The sequence below is a fragment of the Leishmania martiniquensis genome, chromosome 33, assembly GCF_017916325.1.
Source record: "Leishmania martiniquensis isolate LSCM1 chromosome 33, whole genome shotgun sequence".
Classification (NCBI taxonomy): Eukaryota; Euglenozoa; class Kinetoplastea; order Trypanosomatida; family Trypanosomatidae; genus Leishmania; species Leishmania martiniquensis.
In genome coordinates, this window is record NC_090168.1 from 1,034,277 (window position 1) to 1,059,156 (window position 24,880).

A 24,880-nucleotide genomic window follows, 5' to 3' on the forward strand; every position below is an offset into this window, starting at 1 on the left:
GATAACGCCACAATCGCACGAAGGCGACGGCGAGGCGCTGAGGGGAGGGTGCGATTTCGCGCTGAGCTCCGCCCCAGGAGCGAGAGAGAGAGTAGACCCGCTCCCGCTTCCTGATGAGGCATCCCAAGGAGAGCAAGAAAGGGTGCCTTGTACCAGGCGAGGGCGAGGGAGGGGGTGCCGTCGCGAGGTGATCTGGGCTCTTGGCATCTACTGATGCGCATTTCGAGAGAGGTAGAACGCCCTCGCTTATATTGCCTTGTTGCCATCGCTTCCCCCTCACGTTGCTGTTGATCACCTCGTGGGAGATGAGGACAGTGGTGAGCCGCCAGGCACTTCTTGCTGCTCATGTCATGCCCACCGTTACACTGGAAGCATGACAGCTGCCCAGGACTACCTTGGCGGTAGCCATCGCCCCCCTCCCTCCCCCCAATGCACCTGCGCTGCTTCTATCTGACGCTCTATTCGCGCCCCCGTAAAAGTCTCTCTTATGCCGCCCTGTCGAACCTGCACGATGCGGGGCCCTTCTCCTGCATCCCCGACTTCGCGTGCTCTACGCTTCTTTACCTCCTCCCCTCCTGCCCCCCCTTTTTTGGTCGATGCGCTCTTTCCCCGCTCCCCTTCAGCCACTTGCCGACCTCGTCGCGTACGCATTCTGCGTGTTTCAAGTTTGGAATCCGCGGGTGAAGGAATTGCTTTCCTTCTCCCGCTGCACCTCATCCACCATTACACACGGACACTCGTGGGCGACACACAAGTCGACTCCGCCTCGTAATCTATCTTGAAGGCATGCACTCGTGGTGAAACATCTCAGCAGGTCATCATGGCCACTCTATCCGCTGCCGCCTTTGCTGGTGGTGGTGGTGCTACGACTGCTGCTGCTACCGCTTCGAGGCCTCACGGGCGCCTCGCTGGTGAAAAGAGCGATGGTCACAGGCACTTTCCACACGTGGTACCATACACATGCACCACTGCATTTCTTTTCGCACCGACAACAGTGGCTTCGCTCTCCTCGTTTTCGTCGCAACGGCTAGAAATGCGGGCTGATACGCTCTCATCTCGGCGGTCAGAGCCACCTGACGGCTTCATAAACTCTGTTCCAGCGGCTCCCCCCAAGTCGATGCCCCTGCGATCGCCATCTGGGGTCTCTTCAGCAGCACTTTATTGCTCTTCCCGCCTGGCCGAGCCGCTTTTAGTGCAGACTTCAGTGGAGACTAGCGATGGCTTAGTTGCCGCCATGGAGGGGAGGCAGACACCACCAGCCGACAGAGAGCACCTCCAGAGTGCCAGCCGCGGCGCAAACACACAACCGCACGCGCGCCACTGTTTATTCATCGCTTCTCCTCCTCGCGGCTGGCGACGAGAAGAGGCGCACTTATCCCACTCAAGCGGCTCAGCCTTGTCCGGGGTGCCTGGGCACGCACCGGATACTAAAGACGCTGGTGACGCATATGCGCCACGCACGCCACTGACCCTGCCGCTCTGCCGCTCAGTCGCTGGGACGCACTCGCGCTCATATCAGCACTGTAGCGTCTCGGCTGCTGTGGCAGCGGCGACGGAAAGGCTGCCAACGAAGCTCATGAATGCTTTGGCCAGAGACATGACCACCACATCGAACCCGAAGCCGGTGCGAGGCGGTCACGCGCATGGTCGTGGGAGTAAAGGTCGACCAGACAGTACCTCTAACGCACTGTCGCCTCTCGGGCCGTCCTCCTCTGCCGACTCGAGTGATGCGCAGTGCTGCTTTTGGCAAAGAGCCCGTTGCCCCTTGGGTCCTGCCCAAGAGCCGCCTCCACCACCGCTGCCGCCGCCGCCGCAGCAGCACCAGAGGCGGCTACCACTGCCGAGGCAGCGAGCAGGAGGGGCTCTGCTTCCTAGCAGCTCTCAAGGTGAGGCGGCGGGTATGCGCACCCGCTGCCTCTCGCCATCGCCGAGCTCGCAGCACGTCTGCGGTGAGGAAGCCTTTCAGACCGACTCAGTGGGAATGAGGGCACGCGCCTCAGTTCCTGTGAAGCGGAATGATACCGCATTTTCAGCGCCACCGGCCCAGTCGCACGTCGACGCTGCGCTTCTCGCCACACCTTTCCATGGTTGCCTCGCCGCGGCGCAGCAGACAACCTCGCCGATCACGCATGCCATAGCGACATCGTGGGAAGCTCCGCAGCGAACTTTGCCACGTGAAGTTTTACTCTCCGTGAAAACTGAGGCTGCCACGCCCCTTGCGCTGCCAGGCAAAGGGTTTCGGGCAGCAGATTCTGCGCACCGCCGCCTTGAGGCTTTGCCGCTGACCATAGACAGTACCCTTGCCTGTGTTCCAGCTGGTTCTCCACACACTGCTCATGCAGTCACGTGTGCTGGCGTTGCCGCGCCCGTAGCGCAGCGCCTCCAAGGCAGTGAAAGGGCGGATGGTGAGGGATCGCCGTCTGCCTCGGTGGCATCGCCTTCATCACATGACCTACCGCGGTCTAGTCCGCTGCCCCTCCCTGATTCTGCGCTATCGCGTCAGACGACCCCGTCGTTGGTGCGTGCGCGGCCAGCGCACGGTAGCGCGCAGGATGGCTGGTGCTTGGACCGCTGCTTTTCATCGCGGTCACGCACCGTGGAAGCCCGACACACGCAGCTGTTCCACGTTGTACAGCGCTGCCGCCTTATTCAGCAAGAAGAGGCTGCTGCTCGTGAGTGGCTGGCACTAGACGCTACTGTGCAGCTGCACAACATTGCCTGCGAGGAACGCGCTGCCTACACCCTCATCGAGTCGCAGCAGTGCCATCGCCGCTTACGAGAGGCCTTCCCGTGCAGCGGTGCGCTTGCAGGCGCGGCTGATGACGATCTCACGCGTGTGCACTCAGCTGAGCTTTGCACTTCTGCATTGCCTGCGGAGGCGCGCCACCTCTCCGCTGCACCATCATCCGCGCAACGGCTGCAGCGGACGTCCTCCACGGGCTCGCGTCCCCTCTTCTGTCGGCTCACTCTGTTGTCAGCGGGGGCTCACAGGGAGGACGGCACGGGGTGCCGGCTGAGAAGCTTCTCGCTGCCGACCTCGCTTTCTCGCCCCGGATGCTCACCGTCTCGCTTCTCTGAGGGCTGCGACGCACTCATCGGAGTTCAGGAGGCACGCTGGCACGACGGGGAGGAGAGCCTTAACTCAGAAATAGAGGAAGAAGCACTTCTCGACTTAGCGGAGGGAGAGAAAGGGCAGGTGGACGTCACTGACTGCCGCTCTTATGAAGCTGCACAAGAGGATCCAATGGCTTCCGCGCTGCCCTCGAACGCACATCAGCGGACAGCCTCGCCGCGACCGATTCCGTCACCTTCGCCGCGCCATGAAAGGCACGACGGCGGGCTGTTTGCCCGAATACGCCACCTCGAGTACGCGGAAGAGGATTTGCGTTTGCTGCTCACCGGTGACTGCCCTCCGCCACACGTGTTTCAACGATGGGCGCGCCGATACTTCGAAAGCCATTGTGCGCCTCTCTCAGCAAGGGCAGATGCTTCACAGACGTCGGTGCTGCATGCTTCACTTAGCCCAGAAGCAGTGGGGCGTTGTTGTTCGCGGTCTCTCTCGCCACCGATTCAGCCGCCCGCCCGCGGGGACGTTGCGTCTCTTGTTCGCCCACCGGGCGGTAGCGTTATTGCACGCGCGCCCCCGGCAGCTTCACAGTGCTCCTCTGGAAGCCCATTCCTGCCGTTGAGGGACAAGGAGCTCCTCTGGAGCGAGAGCCCTTCGGCCTCAAGACACCGAGTTTGCAGCGAGCACCGCCGCGCGTGGGCGCTGGAGAACATTCTCAGCGATGGTGATGACGCCTCCGCGGCGTATCAAGAGATGCAGAGCGCCGTGCCGACACCATCGCGTACTCTGTCCTCACTGGGGAGGAGCGAATGCCACGCTGGCGGTCGTCGCCACGCGCCCGATCCTCAAATTTTCACCGTAGGACAGAGCGCAGCCCCTCGTGGCGCTTTTACACTGTTGCCGCCCGCAGTATCATCGTTATCTTCGGCACCGAGGCCATCCGGCGCCGACGGTGCCGCGGCACCTGCGATGCGTGACTTCTCACGAGAGCCCTCAAAGTCCGTGACGCTAAGCTCTTCTTTGTTTCACAAGATGGCATGCCCGACGGAGAAGACGTATTCGGCCCCGTCGGGGAGTGAGAGGGACGCCTGGCAGGAGCTGATGGACGAGTTTATCGACGGCCTCTTGCAGATCATAGAGCGCGCATAGCGGTGCTCCTCCGTCTCTCCCTTGGCGTCGCTGTTCCTGGCAGGCGCGCATCATTCGGGACTGTCCGTTGCCGCCTGGAAGAGCGGGGCCCAGAGGCCAGCTGTCGTCTTCCGCTCTGATTCACTCATCGCGCATCACACACACACACACATCTTAGACGCACGACGCTTACAGAGCATTTTTTGTTTTGTTTTGTATTTGTGCGCTAAGTAAGTCTCTCAACCCCGCGCTCGCGTACTGTGGCTGGACGACGCCTCTGCGCGACTTCGCAAATACGCTGCAGCCCGTGTGGGTGCTTCTCAGTCGATGTCTTGCCGGCTCGTGCCCTTGATTCCTCTTTTTCCACGTACTGTTCACTCTATGAATCATGACGGCGCTCGCTCACCGAGAAGCCGAGACAGTAAGAATGTGCCCCCCTCCCTTCCCTACCTTACCTCTCTAGAGATCTGTGCATGCTTGCTGCAATGAGGAGGCAATACGCGAAGGGGGGAAGTATGAGCACACGCCGCTGCCATGATTGGCGTGAGCTTCCGTACCAGCTGTCCGCTGGGAGTTAGCTCGCATATGTCGAGGTGGTCTGGCCACGTTTTGCCAGCGCGTAGCGTCGGCACTTCTCCAGCGCCGGTGGGATGCCCAGCACCCGCAACGTCTCCTCGCATGGTCTTCTCACGCTGCTTCTTTGAAAAAAAAAGTTCCCCTGCCCTCTCCTGAACCCATTCAGATATGCGAGAATCTGAGCAGCTTCGAGGGCGAATATCGGCAAGAGCGCCGTACTCCCTACACGCGTATGGATACACGGTGAGCTTCGCACCGGTATCGTTGCACAGCGCACCTGCAATTTTCCTCCCCTTCCCCTGTCAATCGCACGGAGAATGTCCCCTTACGCAGGATTCGCAGTCTCACTGGCACGCACCGTTACTCCTGTCTCACTACTGAGGTGCCTGCACCCACCATTACCCAAGCAGGGCACGCTCTGGCCTGGAGTGCTTCCGCACGTCTGCACGCTCAAACGTACCGGGCAGCAACTGCACACCTCTGCAGGCGCTCTCACATTTACAGTGGTGTAAACCCTGGCTGTTCCTCCGATTCCTTCAAGTGTTCCTCCGCTTTCTCCGCTCGCAGCTACTCTTCCCAGACACGACCCCAGCGCACGAATCGCGGCTCTCACAGTGTGTCCGTGTCTGCCTGTTTGTGTCCTTTACACGCTGGTCACGCATTGCCCTCGGGCACTTTTGTTTCCACTGCTAGTAGGTGTAAAGGGGTGGAGTGAGGCCTCAGGCGCAGTCATGATCTTGTCGTGCGGTGCCATGGCGCTGAATGGCGTGAAGTCTGCGCGTCACCATTGGCCGAGAACTGCGTTGCATGGAGCGTCTTTCCGGCGGCAGGGTGTCTGTCTGCGTGAGAGTCTCGTGGTAATGACCGCAGCGGTGCGGAGCGGCGCTCGTTCTGGTGCGATGGCGCATCGTTGCATGCACATTTCATGCAAACGTCTTGACGAGGCCGCCGGCCAAGGCAGGGCGAAGGCGGTGACAGATACCTTGCTTTCCCAGTGGAGTCGACGCAGCGGAGCAGCGTTGGCGCGGATGCCTCCTGTGCTGGGAGCTGATCAAGGCAGCCCCGCTTTCTCTTTCACCAATGAGGTTGCTTCGAGCCTGCCGCCTGCCGCCAACATCATCGGCGGCGACGCTGCAGAGGCGGTAGGTGAGGAACGGGCCCCTGTATTGCAGCTCCGCACCAACATGTCGGCGGCGCCGCCTTCTATCGAGGAATTGCTTGCGGAGGTGGATGAAGATGACAAGGGCACCTCCTCTGCTCCTCTGGACTTTCACAAGAAGAAGTGTGAGGTGCTGAGGGGTGGCGAGCGACTTGACGCGTCTTTGCTCTCGGGGGCGAATCCCGCCACTTTCCCGTCTGCCACATCGTCAGAAAGAGTGGAGTCCCGCAGCACCGCTAGCGCTACTCTTGCATCTGGAACGCCTGCGAGTTCGATGGCCGACGCGGCTCTTCTGGAGGCTCTGCTTCAAGAGCCCTTCTCAGAGGACACCCAACGCGACATCGATCACAGCAGTGAGGACGACGTCGTCGAGTTGGAAGATGAGGCGCCGAGGGAAGCTGGCGCCGATTTGATCTCTGGCCCATCCTGCGCGCTCGCCGACGAGCAGCAAGACCCCCACGAGCCATGGCGGGCTGTACAGACGGTGGCAGTTGAGGACGACGCCGACGGTGTGGCGGACGCTGAGATGGAGCCCATCGACGAAGCTTTGGATGAAGAAGAGTCGATGGAGTCTGTGCTGGAGGAGGAGGCGGAGCGCTTGTTTCGGGCTGCCTTGGCAAGCACTGCCATGAGTCCGGACACCGCCGCTGACAGTGGGGCGTGGCGGGCTTTGTTCGGTGACTACAAGCTCTTCTCAAAGGAAGCGGCAGCCTCCGCAGTAGAGTCTCTGTCGGCTAGTGGCAACGCTACTCCTGCCGCTGCAGCTGGAGCGCTTCCGCTCTCTGAACGCAGAGTTGGTGCTACCTTATTGCCGACTGCAGAGTTCGACGAGGAGGCGGCGCGGGAGGCGGAGATGGAGTCGGTAGGCGATGTTATGGCGACCTCAGGCTCTGCAGCGGTTGCAGCGGGGGAGGTACGGAAGGGTGGTAACAAGTAGATGGGTAATACGGGCGGTGATGGCGTTGGGGCCGCATAGGAGGGGCGATGTGGAAGCGATAGCTATGCCTTTATCCATACATTGCGAGGCGAGGCAGGAACGCGCACCATCAGCCGGCTTTCGAGCTAGTAGATAGCCATCGTCTGCTCGGTGACGTCTTTCGTGCAACGCGGTTGCTAGCACTAGCGCCCCCGATAGAGGAATAGGGCGAGGAGACTGTCTCACGTCAGCGCCGCCGCTACTTCACAGATGCGCGTGGGGCTAGCGTCACCTTCAGCGGCGCAGCTTCTCTGCTCTTGATATATACATACACACGCACACATACATATAGCGTCTTATCCACCCTCATGATACGGGAAGCACCTCCATGCCGGGCGTGGGAATCCCCTTCGCATACTCGGTGAGGAGGCCACGCAGAGACTTGCAGGCTGCTCCCCCCCTCCCTCGTGGGGTGCGATTGCGGATTCCTCGGTGGCGGCGGGCAGGCTGAGTCTGCCGCTGTGCCACGGAGGCGCCTGGTCGTCATGATGACACCCGCACTCGCTCCAGTCGACTCGCGTCGACGACTCAGCGAGAGCATAACCATTCGCCCACTGTTTTCTCTCTGCACTTGTCGCATCGCCGCGACGCCAATCGCAGAACTGCGCCTTTCCTCTGCGCCATACGCAGCAAAGTGGGAATCGGCTGAGCGATGGCACGCGACGCCGCGGTGTCACGCTCCCTTTCTCGACACAGCCGTCGTGCGGCTAAGGTGGGGAGGCTGAGGCTGCACGCTTACACGCTTGTCGACTCGCCCGAGAGAGGAGAGCACGCGGAAGCAATAAAAAAAGGGTCAGAAGAGAATCGTCTCCACCGTAAGGTCTGCTCTCTCTGTGAACACCTTTGCCGCTGAGCAGCTGATGTTGTGTCTGTGATTATGCTGCCGCGTGAAGCGCTGCTGTTCTGTTCTCGTACATCTGCTTCTGCTGGAACGCTCCCCCTCTTTACGGAGCTGGGTGCGTGGGCAGCCGATCACGTTACATCATGAGACGGGGGAACGTACCGCTACTTTGTGTGTGTATGTGTGTGTGTGTATGTGGCATACATTGGAAAAGAGGGATGGGGATTCCGGGTGGGTGGAGGGAGTGCCACCGTACCTCGTCTCTTCCCCTCCCCTCTTCCCCCCGAGTGCCCTACTCCTTTGAGGCGTTCTTCGTTCTTGCGCCCTGTCAGCATATCTCATGGCTGTGTTTCACCCCGCCAACGCCACCACTGATCAGATCCATCTCTTCCTCTTTACACACCGCTTGTCTCTGCATGGCTGCTGCGCGTTCTTTATGCGCCCGACGACTGTCTGTGCACCGTCTCTCCGGAGCTCTTTTGTCCGTGCTTTTGGGGGGCCTCATCTCTTTCGCTTTTGGGTGTGCCGCGCAGACATGCACAGTCCCTTCCTTGCCACCCCAGTGCGCAATTTCAAAGGATTCTCTCACTCCCGCTGCAGCGAGGAGCCACACCTCCCTCTTGCTCTACACGATCGGCCCCCTCTTTTCTGGGCCGCTCTTTTCCTTTACTGTTGTCGTGTTCTACTTTTTGGCGGCTGAGGTGCTGCATCCGTGCCAGTGCCTTCAAGCCTCACCTGGCGGCAGCATATACGCTGACGCTGCCTGCTCGTGCCACTAAGCATGTTGGGCTCCGCTTCCTCTTTTCCTGGTTGCGTCCTTCTCTTTGGTGGGCCTTCTCTTGACGTCTTCTCCAAGGCGTTTGCAGCGGCCCTCGAGCGTTGCAAATCCTTTCGAAGATGTCAGGCGCACTGGGGGGTGGGAGGGAGGCCCTCGCGGTAGCTCGCTGCATTCCGCGATACTCCTTTCATGAAGGCGTCCTTTCCCGAGGTTACCAGGCACTGCCTAGCTGGAGCCCAAAACTCTAGTCAGCAAGCGCACGTCTCAGCCGGGAGAGCTGTGGCGGGCACCCGAGGTAGACGAGGTGGCGCGCTGCTGATGTTGCAGCGCTACATCGCCGCATGGAGCAACTGGGCCAACTTTGCCAGCGCTATGGTTATCAACGAAGCGGATCGAGTTTGCCTGCCTCCCTGTGGTGCTTGTCCTTTTCTGTGTCACGATGGAGGAGGAGGAGGAGGGGCGCTCTCCAAGTATTGCGATCGCCGAGTTGCTGGCCAGGTGCCTCGCTTGTGATGTGGCGATCCGCCGCATGTTGCGGCAGTGTAGTGATGGAGGAGAGAGGTCGATTCGTGTGCAGCTGGCACGAGTTGCCTCGCCGCTACGAAAGCCGCCTGCCCTTCTGCTGAAGTACGGGAGTCCTCACATACTCCGAGAGCGATTCAAATATATGAGACAAGCGCAGTGGCTCTCTGACAGATGGCTTGACTGCAGCATGACATCCTTTTCTGTCTGCGCAGGCTCCGTCCAGAACGGGAGGGCGACCCGCTCCATTGAGCAGGGAGACTGCTCCTCCCACTTTTAGCACCTGGCGCACAAGACGGTAAAGCACGGGGTTACTCGCTTGGCTACACTCCACGTCGTTTCTATCGCCTGGGCTGTGTGCGCGGGAGCACTCACTGCGGTCTTCACTCACGTCTGCAGAGCGCTGCCCAATTCCTCGGTGCACGTCGCTTTGAGCCTCTCCACTCCTCTCCTGGTGGTCGCTAAACTGCGCTGCAGCCTCGCTCTGCAGTTCCTTCTCACCTCGGTGGCTCGCCGCCCCGCTTTTTCTCTGCGCGTTTCTTGCCAACGAAGGCGCGGCTGCTCTGAGACGGTCCCCCCCTCCCATCGCCACACAGCCGCCCTCTCCTCGTGCCGCCCACTACGCGTGACGCAGAGAGCATCTATCCTCGACAAGCAAAAGAGGGCCGCTCTCTCCACCCCTCACTGAGGCGGCTAACAAATCGCTTTTCTGTTCGACTTTCTCTGGGATGATTCGCCTTGGCGGTGCGCACTTGCGCGGCAGATCGGCGGCAGTGTCAGCAGCCTCGGCAAGGTGCAGCGCAGCACCACCAGCGCTTCGCTGCGGCAGGTGGAGTGCCAGTGGCTGCCAAGGGAGCCTTGACGTTAGCAGCCACAACGGCAGCAGCAGTGACGGCCAAAGCGTTGCGGCGGCCTCTCTATTCCTTGTAAACGCGAAGCGCTTCGTCCAGTTCGAGCAGACGAGCGAAACGCTGCTTGGCATCAACAAGAAGAAGCGCGCGATGCACAACCGATGGGCGACCAAGAGCACAAAGGAGTACGTGAGCGAGGGTGACTCGAAGGCCTCCAAAGGGAACAGCCTCCTCTTTAGTGCCCGCGATCGCCGCCGCGAGGGCGTGGATAGGCGGAAGGAGCACATGCGTGATATCCTGGAAGAATCAAACCGCGCCGTTGAGCTGGAGCTGGACCGAATACGGGAAGACAGGGGCCGGCGATGGAAAAAGGGCCTGAACTTCTTTAAGCGGCAGGGGAAGGCGTTCACGCTACTCTACATGGTGGCTTACGTTGTACCCCTGGCGATGTTCTACGTCGGCTTCGCCATTGGAGTGCTCCCGAAAGAGGCCGTCTTCGAGTTCCTCTTCTTCTTCTTGCAGAGATTCACCGATCGAGAGGTGTTTTTTGAGAGGGTGGAGGCGTGGGACACGTACTCAAACTTTGGCTTTGCCTTTGTGGTGAACGAAACGCTCGAGTTCGTGCGCTTCCCGCTGGTGGTGTTCTTCTTCTACCAGGCGAGGCCTTTTCTGACCGGGGTGAACCAACGTGTGAAGGCGTCCATCTTCCGCTTCAACGCGGCGGAGTCGTAAAAAAAAACTTGCTCGATCCCTGCGCGCATGTGTGTGCAAGGCGTTTCGCATGCTCACGAATGGCGGCGAGCGGCGGGCCGTGTGTAAGTCTGCGCGCGTGTGCTCGCGTCTGCAGACTCAGCAGCGTAAGGCGTGGCGAAGATGTTGAGGTAAGCATGTGTGAAGGGTAGGGGCTAATGCGTGCGAGATGGCGGTGCCTTTTTCCCTCCCTCTGCAGGTGTGCGGCCTGTTTAACAGGTGTCTCGCCATTGAAGCTTCTCCCTCTCTGGTTCGAGGATTTTTCTTGCTCGTTTGTGTCTCTGTGGCCCGCTCCGCCGTGGCTGCGGCAGTCGCGCTCTCTTGTGCCTGGCGCTCCTGGTGGATGCGGTGTTTTTCGGTATTTCCTTCACATTCCCACCCTTCGCTTTCATGGTCGACTGTGTGCCGGGAAACCCCCGTCGCTGGTTTTCTTTTTTTTTTCGTCGCATTGGCTGGGCAGATGTGACTCACTGAGGCATCCGAGCTGGTCCAGTTTCGTGTAAGAGTACCCTTCCCCAACCTCTCTCCAGCACTCAGTGCTGTGGAAGAGACGGGAGCAAAAAAAATAACGGCATGAAGACGTGGCCGTTTTCGGTTCCACCAGGCGACGGACTAAAGGTGTATGTGTATGTGTGTGTGTGTGCCCGCCCCTCTCCCTTCCTCTGCCTCTCCTCGCCTTCGCACTTTCCACGCGTGAGGTTCCCGCCTGTTTCCGTCCTCGTTTCGGCATGATAGGGGAGGGGGGCGGGTGCGTGTGGAGGCCCCTCGCGAATGCGTTTGTGTCCAGTTGGCCGCTCTCTGTCCGCACTCGCTGCTGCCCTGCACACCACCGAGATCACTAGTACAACCGAGAGGCGTCTCAAAAAGGGCGCGCTCTCGCGGGGAGAGGGGAGTGCTTGAAAAACGACCCGGGCACCTCGGGCTTGGCTCGGCGTTCGTACAACCTTCTTGTGCCCCTACCTCACCGCGTCTCCGCCCCCCTCTTCGTTCCGCTTTCCCCTTCTCTCACTCGCGCATCCACGCCGGTTTCTCTGTTTGCTTGGAGGCTCGGCGGTGGCTTGAAGCAGGTGCAACGCGTGGGAAGCGGATGCTGGCCTTGCATGAAGGGGAGTCGATTCGGTGTAGCGTGATGCACGCACCATGACAGCAGCATTGGTGGGTAAGTCGATCGAGGGCATCTTGCCGCTCCATTCATACCTGTGGAGCGTCGCCAAAGGCGCACTTGCGGCGTCTTGGTCGCGCACGCGAGGCGGGGTATGTGGTGCTCTTTGCGCGGCAAGCGAAGAGGCGGTGCAGCTTGCCGAAATTGGCATGGCAGCGATGCCGGGGCGCAGCGTCGGTCTAAAGCACATAGCGGGCATGACACTGACAGGGCGACGCGAAGCCCCACCCCCTCCCCTTGTATTGCGTGGTGGGTTCGGGCCGTCGTCTCTCCTCTGCACTTCCGTGTCTTTCCTCGGGAGAGAGAGGGAGTGGAGGATAATCTTTGTGTAGAGCCACCGCCTTCTCACAAAGCCTGCAGGAGAAGGCGGACCGCCACGCCTGCATTGTAGGATAGAGAAGCGTAGGATGAAAGCAGCCCCCGAGTGCATGCATCGTGGACGCCGCATCCCCCGTTCCTCCACACAGGTATGCCCAGTGGGGCTGTTGCTATCGAATGTGTCCTCCTCATCGAGCGCACGTGTTTCCACTGGCGCATCTCCCTCCCCCGCATGCGTCTAGGAAGCAAGCGTAAAGTAGCCGGGCCCCCACACCGCTGCACGGAATGGATAGCGGGCAGTGCCTTTGCCTTCCAGATGATTCGACATTTCTTTCGCACAACGGCAGACGCTTCTGCAGATGGCGGCGGTAGGCCTGAGGCCAACGGTTAGCGTATCATCTCAGGAAGGCGGCGATCAGGAGAGGGGCGTCGCCATTCTGTTTCGTCCTACCAGTGTGTCGCTCATGATGCAGGTGTGTGTGTGTGTGGGGGCGGGAGGAGGCGGAGGCTGCCTCCGTGTAGACCCCCAGCTTCCGCCTGGTTCCCGCTTCGTGACGCGGGCATACGGTGGCTTGGGCGGCCAACGGTCTCGTACACAGTCGTCTGCCCGATAGGTGCATTGCACGAAATGGGCGTCGTTCGGTGCGTGGATGTGAGAGAGAGCGGTGATGGCGACAGCAGCCGAGAAGCGCGTGCGTTCCGTGAAGCGTCGGCGCGATTTTTCACGGACGCCTTCGTGCCCGCACTTCCGTCGTCGCACGCATAACGCTTTGCTTAGGTGCCTGAGTGTGTGTGTGTGTATGTGTGTGCGTGTGTGTGACGTTGAGACAAGACGGCGGTGACTCGAGGCAACAGCGCTTTTGTTTTCGAGTGGGCGATGGATCTGCCGCCTTCTAGTGCTCCTTGAGGTTCCCATAATCGCCCTGAAAGGGCACAACTGATCAGAGGACTCTTCCCATCTGGTCGTCGCCACTCTCCGTGCCTTCACAGCATTCCATCCAGCACCCTTCCTCCCTCCCTCGCTCCACCCCATCTAACTCCCTTAACATCTCCGCCAGGGTGGAGTGAGGGTGCTGGATGGAATGGGTGGCGCTGTGCTCTCACCTGCGCATCAACACAGCGCATATGTCCGTATGGATCAGTGCTCTTCTGCAGCGGAAGCATTTACTTTCTGCTGCTATGGCCTTGGCGCTGACTTCAAGATCTGCACCTTTCATCCGGAAGTGGAATCCGTCGAAGCGAACGTGCCAACTCGCTCATGGCTTCTGTGAAGCGCGGGCGCACACATACACACACTCCGCTGTTTCTCATGGTATCAAGTGAGCGACATTGCTCGGATGTGTGTGTGTGTGCATATTTGTGTGGTGCCGGCGTGCTTTCGGCTGCATTCCCTCACGCTCGCATTTTACACCTCGGCTGCACCCTCTCTCCCTATCCTCTGCTCCCTCTGTTGTTTTCTGACTTGTCTAAACGTGCTCGCACGCGCAGTGCGCCTACCTGAGAACGTGGCACACCAAGGACCTTTGCGCTGTTCAGAAGAGGGAGGGGGCGCTTGACGCTACGCTGCAGTTTTCCTGCTCCAGTAACTTTTAGCCTGCCGAGGAAGTAGTCTAGACTCTCAGACGGAGGAGAGAGACGGATGGTGGAACGCGTGCATGGCGGACCTGCCTCCACCTTCCCCCTGCTGTCTTCCCCTCAACTTGACTCTCTCCCCCCTCTCTCCACGACGCGTAGCTCCCTTTGTGCAGAGAACGGCCGAAGGGCCCCAAAACCCCCGGTTTCCATTTTTTTTTCGTTGAAGGCCTCTTTGGCTTTCGAAACAAGGCTGCGCGTACCAAAACGGAGAGTCCCGCGTAAGCTTCTGCGCGGGAATCCCAGGCACGTGCCCACGAGGACACCTGCACGAGGCGTGTCTGGGCTTCACCCTGTTTTGTTCCTCTTGCACACAGGAACAAGATGTACAGGCAGCAGCGGGCGGAAAACTTGCGGGGCGGCCGCGGGTACATAACGGAAGTGGCCGGGAGAGATCGGGTGAAATTCTTCCGTCGCCCCGTCGAGCCTGACAACACCTTGCTGGAGAACACTAACAATCATGCAGGCACAGCCAGCCACGCAGACAACTTGCAGGCGCAGTTTGCCGCCAGCTGTCCATCCTTTTCGCTGCCCTCCAACGCGGTCGCTTTCGAGTCATCGCACCACAGCGGCACGGCTGGGCGCTCTGGCCGACGGCCTGTCTCTACCCACGGCTGGATGGGCGGCAGCCGCCTTGTTCGTAGAGGTGCTGCTGGTGCCCAAAGAGCAAAGCCATATCACCTTCCCAGTCTCGAGAGGGGCGATGCTGCAGACAGCGTCGATGCCGCGCAGCAGGGCGGGCGCGCTGTGGCCTCGGTGCAGACCATGTACCGCGACAACGAATCACAGACAGATCCGTACTCGCCCGATTACGTCATCATGGAGGGCGCCGCCGCACAGGAGATTCTGGGACTTCAAAGTCTTACCTACCAGAACGGCGGGCTTCCTGCTGGAAAGGAAAGCGTGGAGCTCATCGAGCGACTGCGCCGCCGCCGCGGCGTCGAGGCGTCGCTACCGACCGGCACGGATGCCGCCTCTATCGAGGCTAAGTACACTCTTCTTCACGAGCTGGAGGAAAAGGAGTGGACGGAGCGTGAAGAATATGTTGTGCAGGTACAGCAGCGGCGGTTGGATCGATTGAGGCAGTCGCTGGTAGCGCGCGAGGCGGCCCGCGAGGATGCCAACCGGGCACGCTTGGAGGAAATCAAGTCGAAGTGCCTCGCAACCTTAGGCAAAAAGCTGACCTCGCTAGAGATGCGCCGTATAGCGTCAAGCAAGCGCGGCATCGACAAGATGGCACAACTAAAGGCGCTGGGCCTCGGCAGCGCTCCGGGCTCCACTTCAGAGGCAGGAGCCACCGTCGGTATCTCTCAAGCGACTGCTTCCATGAAGAGTGCAGCCTCCACCTCGAAGAGTGGCCAATCGAAGCCCTCCATTGCAAGCTACGCGCGCTACGGCACTGATGGTGCGCCTCCACAGATCGAACAGGACGGCTTCTCTGGCGGATCTAGTATAGAAGCTAGCCTACGTGCGGCCAGGCAAGCGTTCAACTACGATGTACGACCACAACTGCTGGCGGACCCGGCTGGAATAGAGGTCGTCGACGCGGAGCGCGGATCCCGAGCCTATCAGATCGCACCGCGGACGTTTGTCGTCCCGGAAAATGAGGCGGTGCAGCGCCTTCCAACGCTGTATCAGCGCCGCGAGGCGGAGCGAGTGCTGCGCTCGCTTGAGTACGCTTACAACAAGTTGCACCCGTCCGAGGACGCTGAGGGTGGTAAGCAGCCAGAGATGAATGCGCAGCGGGTGCTGGAGCTGTACCGAGCCACACCGAAGCTGCAGCGCCCAGAGACGCCTGTGCTGAAGCTGGACGGCGATGACCAAGAAGAGGAGGAGGACGCCTGCATCCTCCTCCAGCGCCTGCTGCGTGGCCGAGCGGTGCAGAACGACTTCTTTGACGGCCGCGAGCGCTGCCGTGGGCTCATCGAAGAGCTGCAGGCAGCCTCCTCAGCGCAGGCGGCGGAGCAGGAAGCGGCGGCACAGCGGAGAGAGGAGACCCTGGCAGCGAAGCGGGAAGCTGAGGCTCAGCACGTTGTGGGCACTGCGCTCGGCGCCATCGTGCACGACACACTCGGGTTCTTCTGCCAGGAGCTGGGCCGCCAGCAGGACATGGCGGCGCTGCGGCGACTGCAGGAGGAGGCCGAGGTGGTGCGTGCCACTCGCGAGGCGGCCGAGCGTGCCCGGCGTGCGGAGATGCGCCAGCAGCGCGACCGCAACGAGGTCGCCTACGCGGCATATATGCGCGCAACAGCCACGACGCTGCAATGCTTCCTCGATGATGTTACGCGCTCAGCGGTGGAGGAGACGGCGATGGCAGTGGCAGTGGAGGAGGAGCGGGCTCGCCAAGCTGCCCGCCCCTCACCTCGGCATCCTGAAACCGAGGAGGAGGCAGAGAACACTGTCTGCGACTTGCTGGATGGGTTTGTTATTCCAGCGATTGTGGATGCCATTGAACTGCAGGGTCGCGAGTTGGAGAAGAAGGCGGTCGCAGACGCTGCAGTGGACGCTGCTCACGCCTCGAGCAAAGCAAGCGGTAGCCCATAGAGGGGATGTGCTGTACGCCCGAAGCCGCACCAGCTCTCCAGGTGACGCACAGCTTTGCGCTCTGTTCATTCTATTTTCCAGCTTATGCCGTGCCCCTGACCCGGCGTCATCCACCGTCTCCTCCTCTCTGCCGAGTGGGCGTGAGTATGAGCGAGGACTTTCCCCTTTGCCGCTGACCTGCTCTTCCTCCCGCGTTGGCTTTGTGCACGCCGCGTTCTTTGCGTGCGTGCGTGCGGGCACGCCACTTGCGTGGGATTTGCGCCGGCACCGTCTCATGAATTCGAGCCTCTCTCTCTCTCCCCCTGGGCGCTTGACAGGTCTGTACAGGAGGGAGTCCTTCGCCTCTCTTTTGAGGTTTGGTTCTCTGCACGCTTGCGAACACATCTGCGGCGCTCTCTCCCTCATTCCTCATCGCTGGCGACAACTCTGTGCATGTATGTAAACGCATTCGCCGATATATATATAGAGAGAGCGAGCGAGTGAGGGAGCAGGTGCTCAGCTTCGAGGAATGATGAGACGGGGAAAAGAGCGCGCGCTTCTCTGGTGTGTGTGTGTGTGCATGTATGTCGGAGAGGGAGCAGTCGCTGTACGGGTCGGCTATTCGCCTCGTGCGCTGACGTATTTGTCTGGTAGTCGCTGCTTTAGAAGCGCTATCTATGCGTATGTGCACGCCTGCCAACTTCTCTGTCTCTCACTACCAGTGCGAGCTTCTTTCCCCCCTCCGCCCATATGGCACCGCTCTTTTCCTTTGCCGTACGGCGGCCTCGTCCTCTTCGCCTTCTCTCCATTTTTTTCGCTTCCGTCGATGTTCTCTTCCTCTGCCTCCACTGTCTTCTTTCCATGCGGCTCTCTCTGAGTATCTGTGCCGGTGCCCCCCCCACGCCGGCGTCTTTCCGTCCCGCCTTTACCCTTTCCCTCTACGGTACCAAAGAATATATATATATATATTCCTTTCCAAGGCGCATGTCGTCTCCAGCGCACCTCTCACGTGTGCCGCGATGGCTGCACCCACCTACACTGTGCGCCCACGATGCAGGGAAGGGGGGGCTGGGGAACCTCCTCCGCGGCTGAACTTCTCGCTTGGCTGGAGATGACCCCTTTCGAAAGCGGGTGCCGTTAAGTCTCACCGAGGGTGCATGGCTAGAGAGTAGCGACGGCGGCTGACCAGCGCAGACGGCTACTGCGCAGTCTCAGCCAAAGAATCGGATGCTAGCTTCCCCGCCCCTCCCCTCCCTCAGCTCTATCCTTTGCCCTCTTTTCACATCACGAGGCGTGGGCGCCTCATCATGGTTACCCCCTTTTCTCCTTTGAACTTCCGCCGTCTTCTCGCCAATACATCTTCCTCAATCCCCCTCCCGCGCCCTTGCACATCACCGCCAACATTCCACTGCCACACCGGCACGAACCGCGCCCCTCTGTTCTCGCTCTTGCAGGCTGACGAGTGGGTCCTAGATGGCCAAGGCCGCCCAAACCTTTGTGGATCGGCACGGTTACACCAACAGACACGCAAGCGCTTACCCCTCGCTACAAACGTGTGCCCCCATTGACTTCTCTTGGTCGCGCCTGCTCTCTCCAGAGGGGAAATGGTCGACTCCTTCGTGCCCCGGTTGCAGCTGAGCACGTCGCGCAACTCCGCCGGTCGTGACGACGGGTTAGCTTCGCGTCTAAACCGCACTGCCGCCCCGTACACGGCCTCTCCGTTCCCCAACACAAGCAGACGTGCCACTGAATATGATGATGACGGTTACCGATACTCGCTCTTCAGCACTCTAAATAGCAACAACAACACATCTTTGACTAACTGCACGTCTATCAGCGACTGGCTACGGCACAGCCACGCTCGCGGACGAGATGGTGCTACTGCTGAGACGCTTTCGCCGATCCCGCGCATCAGCGAGCCGGACATGGCCTGTGGTGGTGGGCGGGTTGGTGCACGTCAGCGCTACGCGGTTCACAAGCTCGGCGGCGGCGGTGGTAGCGTCGGTGAGCACCGGGACAGCTGCGGCAGTGGCAGCCGCGGTATTCCTGCCCCCTCAGCTTCGCGCCCACTGTTCACCACCTTCAGCGCCTCGCTGCCGCGAGACAAGAATCTGATCGTGGGTAATACCGGCCGCGTGGCGTGGGCGGGCAGCAAAGGCGTGAGCGGGAGCGAGGAGGCGGCAGAACGTTATTCGACCTGCTGGCCAGGGCCCTGCAGCTCCGGAAGCACCTTTGGCCCTGTGCGCTGGGGGCAGCGCCCAAGTGTCCCATCTACGCTATCATCCGTCTGCCCTGCCCTCAGCCGCACGTATGTGGGCATCGCACCTGATGCTCAGCCTACGAGCAGGCAGGAGGACGTCCGCCGCGGTGTTGGCTTGCCGGGTACAGGTTGGCAAGGGGCAAGAGGGACGGCCGAAAGTGGCTTTGACTGGGGCGGTGACACTAGAGGGGCCGGAATAGCCGGTCTGGTGAACAGTCGCTCTCGAGCGCGTGTCGACCGCTGGACGGACGAGGGGCCGCAAGCAAAGGAGGGGAACGAGGGAGTGCCGATCGGCGATCCCTCGGAGGCGATGTCATCCGACACATCCTCGACCTCGTTCGAGGAGCGGCGACCTCGATCACGAGAGCGGCGGCGCCACCGACACGGACTTCATCATCGGCATAGCGGCCTCAGCGTACGGAAAGGGAATGGCAGCCGCCGGGATAAGCCGTACCATGATGACGATGTCGACTCCGCCAGCAAGCGGAAGCGCGCTGAGGAATGCTCTCTCTCCTTTGCGGACGCTATTGTCAGCGCGATGGATGCGCAGCCGGTCGTCCCGCCGGAACTGCTCCGCGGTGCGCAGGAGCGACCATTTGTGTGGAACCAGCACCCCAGCCACGGCGTCGTCTTATGCCTCCTGCGACAGCGTGGCATCTGCCCCTCGCGCTATCGCGAGCTGGTAGAGTACCACATGGCGGAGCTATTCCTCCATTACGTGGATCTGTGCCGCGAAGGCGCATTTTTCGTCTACTATGCACGCGGCAAGTCGCCGAAAGAGCGCTTCTTCCGCATTAGCATGCTGCCCGCGAGTCGGCGGGGGGCGGTGACGAAGCAGATGCCGCATCTTGTCATTGCCCTCCACAAAAGCAGCTCTCGCATGCTCGACGCGATTCCGCTTGATGACCTCGTAGGCGTCACGGTCACTCCGCAGTCCGCTTGCTTCCGGCGGTTTCTCGAGTCACCGCAAACACTCATCGGTTGCCGCGAGGGCCGCGGTCACCGCGCCCGCTTACCTGTAGACGGCGCCTTCAGCCTTTGGTTTTACAACACTGCGCAGCACATGCCCCGCAGTGTGGACATATTGACGTGTGATGCAAAGGTGTTCGACATATGGACAAAGACCTTCCGAGGGCTGGTGAGCGTGAACAGCTCCTCTGTTGTACAGGTGGCATTGACACCGCACGGGGAGTCGATGAGGTTGGCAGAGCTGACGCGCGCCGCCCAACAGCAGGCAGAAGCCTAGAGCGAGAGGCCTCGTGTACGTCTGTGCGTATGCCTTTCGTTGCTCCAGCAGGTGTGCCTTCCCCCCTCTCCCCCCTCTCCCCCTCTCCCCTCTCCCCCACTTTGCTCTCGAGGGGATGGCAGCGCCGGAGGTGGGCGGAGAGGGGCAGTTAGCGCGTTAGAGTAGACTAACTTTTTCCACCCAAATGCCCCGAATGGCTTGGACACAGCGGGCCACACACGCACACGCACGCCAATGCGAAGGGAAATCGGAGGAGAGGGAGATGAGAGGACGTGAAGCGAAATAGGCGTGCGAAGGCGACGTGTCATTCTCGCGCTGTTTGGAGGTGGTTTCTCCATATGCTTTCCTCCCCTTCCCCAAATCCACCTCATCCCTTCCCCTCCAGATCTCGGCGGAAAGCCTCTGCAGACGCTCATGGGATGCACACAAGCAGGCAAGTCTACCCCGCCCGCGATCAGCCGCACGCGTGCGTGCCCTGCTGGCATCTCCTCCTCCCTTCCTCTTCTCTTCTTCTCTTTGGCGCCCATTACCCGACGCGCATCACAAGTCCCCCTGTGTCTCTGACTCACTCACTCGATTGCAGTGCACAAGAAGCACTGCCACTTGCATGCCGTCCTTCTGTTAGACGCCTCCCACTGGCCAGCCTGCATTTCCTCTGGCTCCTGCAGCACAGACGAAAAAAGGGAAGGGAACACGTAGCACTGCTTGCTTGTGCTTGCCTCGCGCCCACCATGAACACACGTCGTAAGATGATGCAGGTGGAGCCTAATGTCCCGTCGACAAAGTGGCACCTGATGAATGAGGCCTTCTATCCTCTCTTCGAGGATGACAAGCGGCCGCACGTGGAGTACTGGTACAACATGGTCGCGACGGGTGTCCAGCGCGACATCTTCCGCCGCATCTGCCACGCGATTTATGAGCAGGATGCCACCACACCCGACCCCACCTTCGACGCCCATTTCACTGAGACCGTGGAGCGGGAACAGGTGTACTTGCTGCTGAAGAACTACGGCGTCGTTCTGTCGGACGCGGTTGGCAAGCCCAAGGCGCGTGTGTGGCTGCTGCACTGCGGAAAATCGAACCGAGACCGCAACGAGTTCCGCTCCGTCTTCACTGGCTGCCAGAGCACCTACGAGCAACGCAGCGTCATGCACACGGACTACCTACCTCCTGACGCCGACAGCTACCCGGACGACCGCATCTATTTTAAGCGCTCCGTCGAATGGAATAGTCTCAAGAAGCAGAAGGAGAGGCAAAGTCTGGAGGCGCAGCGCCTCACGTGCCTCGGGGTCTCGGAAAGCCAAGCGGCCACGTGCTCCGCCACTGGCAGCATCGATGAGCAGCAACGCCGCACCAACAGCGATGAGAAACCAAGATCCCGTATCACGAAGCCAAAGAATCAGTTTGACGGAGTGAACTTCCTGTCGTCTCTGGGCTTCGACGGGGTGCCCACGGACGAGGCGATAGCGCAGCTGAAGGCGAAGCAGAGCGCGTACCGTGAGGCTGAGTGGTACTACGTCGACGAGGACGGGTGCACCGTCTACAAGGCACGGTGTGCCAAGGGCTCGACCGTGCCGGCGACTGACGGCACGCCTAAGAAGAATGATGGCGGTATTCTTTCCAGCGTCACCTCAGAACCGATGACGCGGTGGGTGAACAAGACTTGCTTTTAGAGGGAGAGAGATGTACAGCTGGTTGGCTCTGCAGCCGGTGCTCTACGCGCACTACCGTACGATGTAATGCAGAATGGGTCCTCGTCACTCTCTCTTATTGATGATGTGCTCTCTCAAGAATTTCTACGGGCTGTCCGAAGGGTCACGTTTTCTTTTGTGCGTATTGTCTGAAGAGGGCGTTCGCCCTGTTCACTCGCATCGTGTGGCTGCAGCTGTCCCAATACGATTATGTCTCTATATGTCTTTGCCATGGACACCCAAATACTAACTGCACAAGAAAAAAGAGGGGGGGACTGAAGAATCCACTGGAGCTCGCGCGACGGCCATCACTCTTCTCCTGCAGTATCAGGGGAGGCACCACGTGAGGCTGAGGGCGTGGCTGCTGAAAGGCCTTCGTGAAGGCTGGCAGCACCTTCATTACAGGGAGAGAGATAGGGGCATTCTTTTTTCCTTTGTTGTTCTTGCAGCTCCCCTCCTCGTCCCCATCCCCATCCCCTCTCCACAGACACAGTCACACGCACGCACCTTACCCGTTCTTTGCGCATGTTCGAAGTCGCTCGTGTGGGCTATCACTGCTCTCACTGTCGTCACTCCCTAGCCCGAGGGCTCGGACCTTTTTTTTTGGGGATAGCATCGACCCCCCTCTCCTTCCCACATGACTCTCCCCTTCCTCTCCTCCCATACACGTACAATGATACACCGTAAAGCCACTGCACCACTTTGCTGTGGTCACGTGCTCGGATCCTCTCTTGTCCGCACTGCGGTGACTCTGTGCCTCTCACGCTCTCCCTCTCTCGCGCGCTCTCATCCGAGCGCAAACGGGTGGCGCCTTTCTTTTTCTCTCGGCGAAGACAGAGGGTAGGCGCATCCCGCACTACTTGCGACCTTGCCGAATCGTCTTGGAGCGGGCGGGCGTATTCTCCCTCTCTCCTCCCTGTTGCAGGTCGAGGGGCGAGCGCACAGGAGCTAAAGCAGTTTCTTTCCCTGCTTTCGCCTCTCGCCTACCCAAGTGATGGAGGGCATCATTCAGTACAGGCTCCTGGGTAACCACCCAGCCGCCTCGGGGCGCTATCTCACCGTCGGCTTCCCCGGTGAGACTACCACCACGGACAAGATACTGGACCAGGTCATTCAAGAGCATCGCATCAACACCAGTCGCTACAAACTGGAGGTGTGCCGGCTAGCAGCGGGACGAGATGCCCCGGCACTCGCACCGGTTTCGGTGCCACATCCCCCTGAAAACAGCAGCGGCACCTTCTCAGGTTTGGGCACGACCGCGGGGGGACAGAATACGCTCGTGCCTGTCGTCATCTATGGGCCCGAGGTGCTCCACACGTATGACCGATTGACCATCACAGTATCCAAGCGCGATCTTGCAGACGATGAGGCGTCGCAAAGGGAGAAGGAACGGCTTGAGCGCCAGCGACAGTTGAAAGAAATGGAGGAGCAGCTGCTCTCCACCACTTCGGGTCTTGGAAGCTTCGCGGATGGGGGCTCTGGCGCCCACACCGCCGCCTCACCATCCCCTCAGCCCGCTCGTTCAGTCGCTGGGGCACGGCCATCTTCATCATCGGCCGCACCGGCGAAGGACAACCTGCACCTTCAGCGCGCAGTAGCCCTGGCGAGTCAGCTGTTCCCCATCATGAAAGGTCAGCGCAGCACGCTGACGGGGATTCACGATGCTGCCAACACTCACGAGTGTGTTCTCTGCCGTCTTCCGGCGTTTGAGGAGCTGCTGACGCCGTGCTGCTGGTTTTGTGTGTGCCGCAGCTGCTACGCTTCTGCCTCGGAGATGGTGATGAAGGAGGAGCAATGTCCTGTGTGCGGCATCATAGTGTCCCCCGCGTCGTCGGCTGTAAGTGCTTTCGAGCCGGCTCTCCATAGCGGGAGCCTCACGAAGGCCGGTAAAGATTCTAAGGCCTCTGCAAAGCGTGGGCGTGATACTGAGCCCGACGACCGAAGCGGACGGAAGCGCGAAGAGGGCGAGTACAAGGTGCCGCTGCAGCGGGTCGTAAGTGTGCGAGGGGCCGAGGCCTCGAAAAGCCGCAACAGTCACGGCGATGGCCGGACCGCGACCTATGCGTTGGCATCATCCATTGATGCAGCCGCAGCTGCTCGCTTATCCATGGCGTCTTTTGGATCTGGTTGCGCGACAGTGTCAAACGTGGCCGGATCGCGCACGGGCTGCGGCGGGGACGCCAGCAATGCGGCGGCTACCGTGACGTTCTCAAAGGAGGTTCTTCGGACAGAGGAACGCCTGCGCAGCGACCTGGATCAGGCGCTCTCCATGTTGGACGCTCCCGACCCGCTTTCCGCGGTAGCGAAGGCGAAGCGCATTATCGGCCCCGAGCTTGCAGCTCTATCCGAGTAAGAGAAGCTCTTCCTGCGCACATCTTGCAGGGAGTCGGTGAGGCGAAGGACAGCCTCCGCAGCTGAGCGTGCGCGTGTGCAAGTGGTGACGATGACCAGCAGTGTTGACGCTATCGCGGTCGTCGTCGGACTGAATGCACTGCGGATGACCCGCTTGACTTTGAGGCCGTGACGGAACCTGACCCGGTGCCGTCACTCGATGACAGGCGCCAAAAGGAATCGATGAGGAAAAGCGTCTCTCGCATGTGGTGGCGCGTTCGTGCGTGGGCGCGGAGACTGCTGGTATTGCTCTCCAGCCGCCAACCTGCGACAGGACGGAAAGCCAAAGAATGAGTCCCGTGCGGGTTACCGTGCTGCTTTGTCGGGTAACACACGCATGCCGCGTCGCTTGTTGAGGCCGCTCCCCATTGTAAACTGCGGAATGCGCTGTCGGGCACGTGAGAGGTGCTTCGTGGCAAACGCCTGCGCTTCGCTCTGCTCTCCTTTACATCCCCGCTGATGGAGTGCCGGTCGGCGGCGTACGCTTGTTTTCCCCTTTGTGCACGTTTGCTTTTCTGCATCGCGTGATGACCAGCTTCGTCGACGCTTCCCTCTCCACCGCCACTGCCTGCCACTCTCCACACTTCTTCTCTTCGCTTGCATCGGCGAAGCCACCTCTCCCCCCTCCCTCTCAAATTCCATCGATCGCCTCTACACGTCGCGCTGCATGCGCGGCCCTCTCCCCCCTCCCCATCACGACACTGCACTCGCGCAGACCCAGAAAAGAAGAAGGCGCAGCACTCACACTCTATTGTGCTCCTGTGGCGAAAACGTATTGTGCGTGAAAGTGTTCTCCACGACCACTTCCGCAAGGGGGCGCGCCGCGCACCAAAGTCTTTCTAAGCTTTCGTGCACGCTGCCGTTGGCGCCAGGTGGTGGCGAGCAGGTAGAGGAATCAGCAGCAGTCGGCAGCTACTCGAAAGTGCACCTCAGACCCACGCGCTTCCATTGGAGCTTTTGGGTTACTCCGTTTCTGCTCTCTTGACAGCCGCCACCGGTCCTTCTGCAT

The 24,880-nt window shown here is 60.4% G+C and overlaps 6 protein-coding genes across 6 annotated transcripts; all 6 read left to right on the top strand.

Annotated features, from left to right (window-relative positions):
* Positions 1-5,502: 5,502 nt before the first annotated feature.
* LSCM1_02727 (uncharacterized protein) lies at positions 5,503-6,867 on the top strand (the record flags this gene model as incomplete). Its single annotated transcript, XM_067320302.1, has 1 exon — positions 5,503-6,867. The coding sequence occupies one exon, from the start codon at positions 5,503-5,505 to the stop codon at positions 6,865-6,867; it is 1,365 nt and encodes a 454-aa protein (XP_067175677.1).
* Positions 6,868-9,775: 2,908 nt separating this feature from the next.
* On the top strand, positions 9,776-10,630 carry LSCM1_02728 (uncharacterized protein; the record flags this gene model as incomplete). The annotated part of the gene is made up of 1 exon (XM_067320303.1): positions 9,776-10,630. The coding sequence occupies one exon, from the start codon at positions 9,776-9,778 to the stop codon at positions 10,628-10,630; it is 855 nt and encodes a 284-aa protein (XP_067175678.1).
* A 3,454-nt stretch (positions 10,631-14,084) lies between these two features.
* LSCM1_02729 (uncharacterized protein) lies at positions 14,085-16,304 on the top strand (the record flags this gene model as incomplete). Its single annotated transcript, XM_067320304.1, has 1 exon — positions 14,085-16,304. One exon carries the CDS (start codon positions 14,085-14,087, stop codon positions 16,302-16,304), a length of 2,220 nt encoding a protein of 739 aa, XP_067175679.1.
* Positions 16,305-17,887: 1,583 nt separating this feature from the next.
* On the top strand, positions 17,888-19,789 carry LSCM1_02730 (uncharacterized protein; the record flags this gene model as incomplete). The annotated part of the gene is made up of 1 exon (XM_067320305.1): positions 17,888-19,789. The coding sequence occupies one exon, from the start codon at positions 17,888-17,890 to the stop codon at positions 19,787-19,789; it is 1,902 nt and encodes a 633-aa protein (XP_067175680.1).
* A 731-nt stretch (positions 19,790-20,520) lies between these two features.
* LSCM1_02731 (uncharacterized protein) lies at positions 20,521-21,462 on the top strand (the record flags this gene model as incomplete). Its single annotated transcript, XM_067320306.1, has 1 exon — positions 20,521-21,462. The coding sequence occupies one exon, from the start codon at positions 20,521-20,523 to the stop codon at positions 21,460-21,462; it is 942 nt and encodes a 313-aa protein (XP_067175681.1).
* Positions 21,463-22,474: 1,012 nt separating this feature from the next.
* On the top strand, positions 22,475-23,833 carry LSCM1_02732 (uncharacterized protein; the record flags this gene model as incomplete). Its single annotated transcript, XM_067320307.1, has 1 exon — positions 22,475-23,833. One exon carries the CDS (start codon positions 22,475-22,477, stop codon positions 23,831-23,833), a length of 1,359 nt encoding a protein of 452 aa, XP_067175682.1.
* Positions 23,834-24,880: the final 1,047 nt, after the last annotated feature.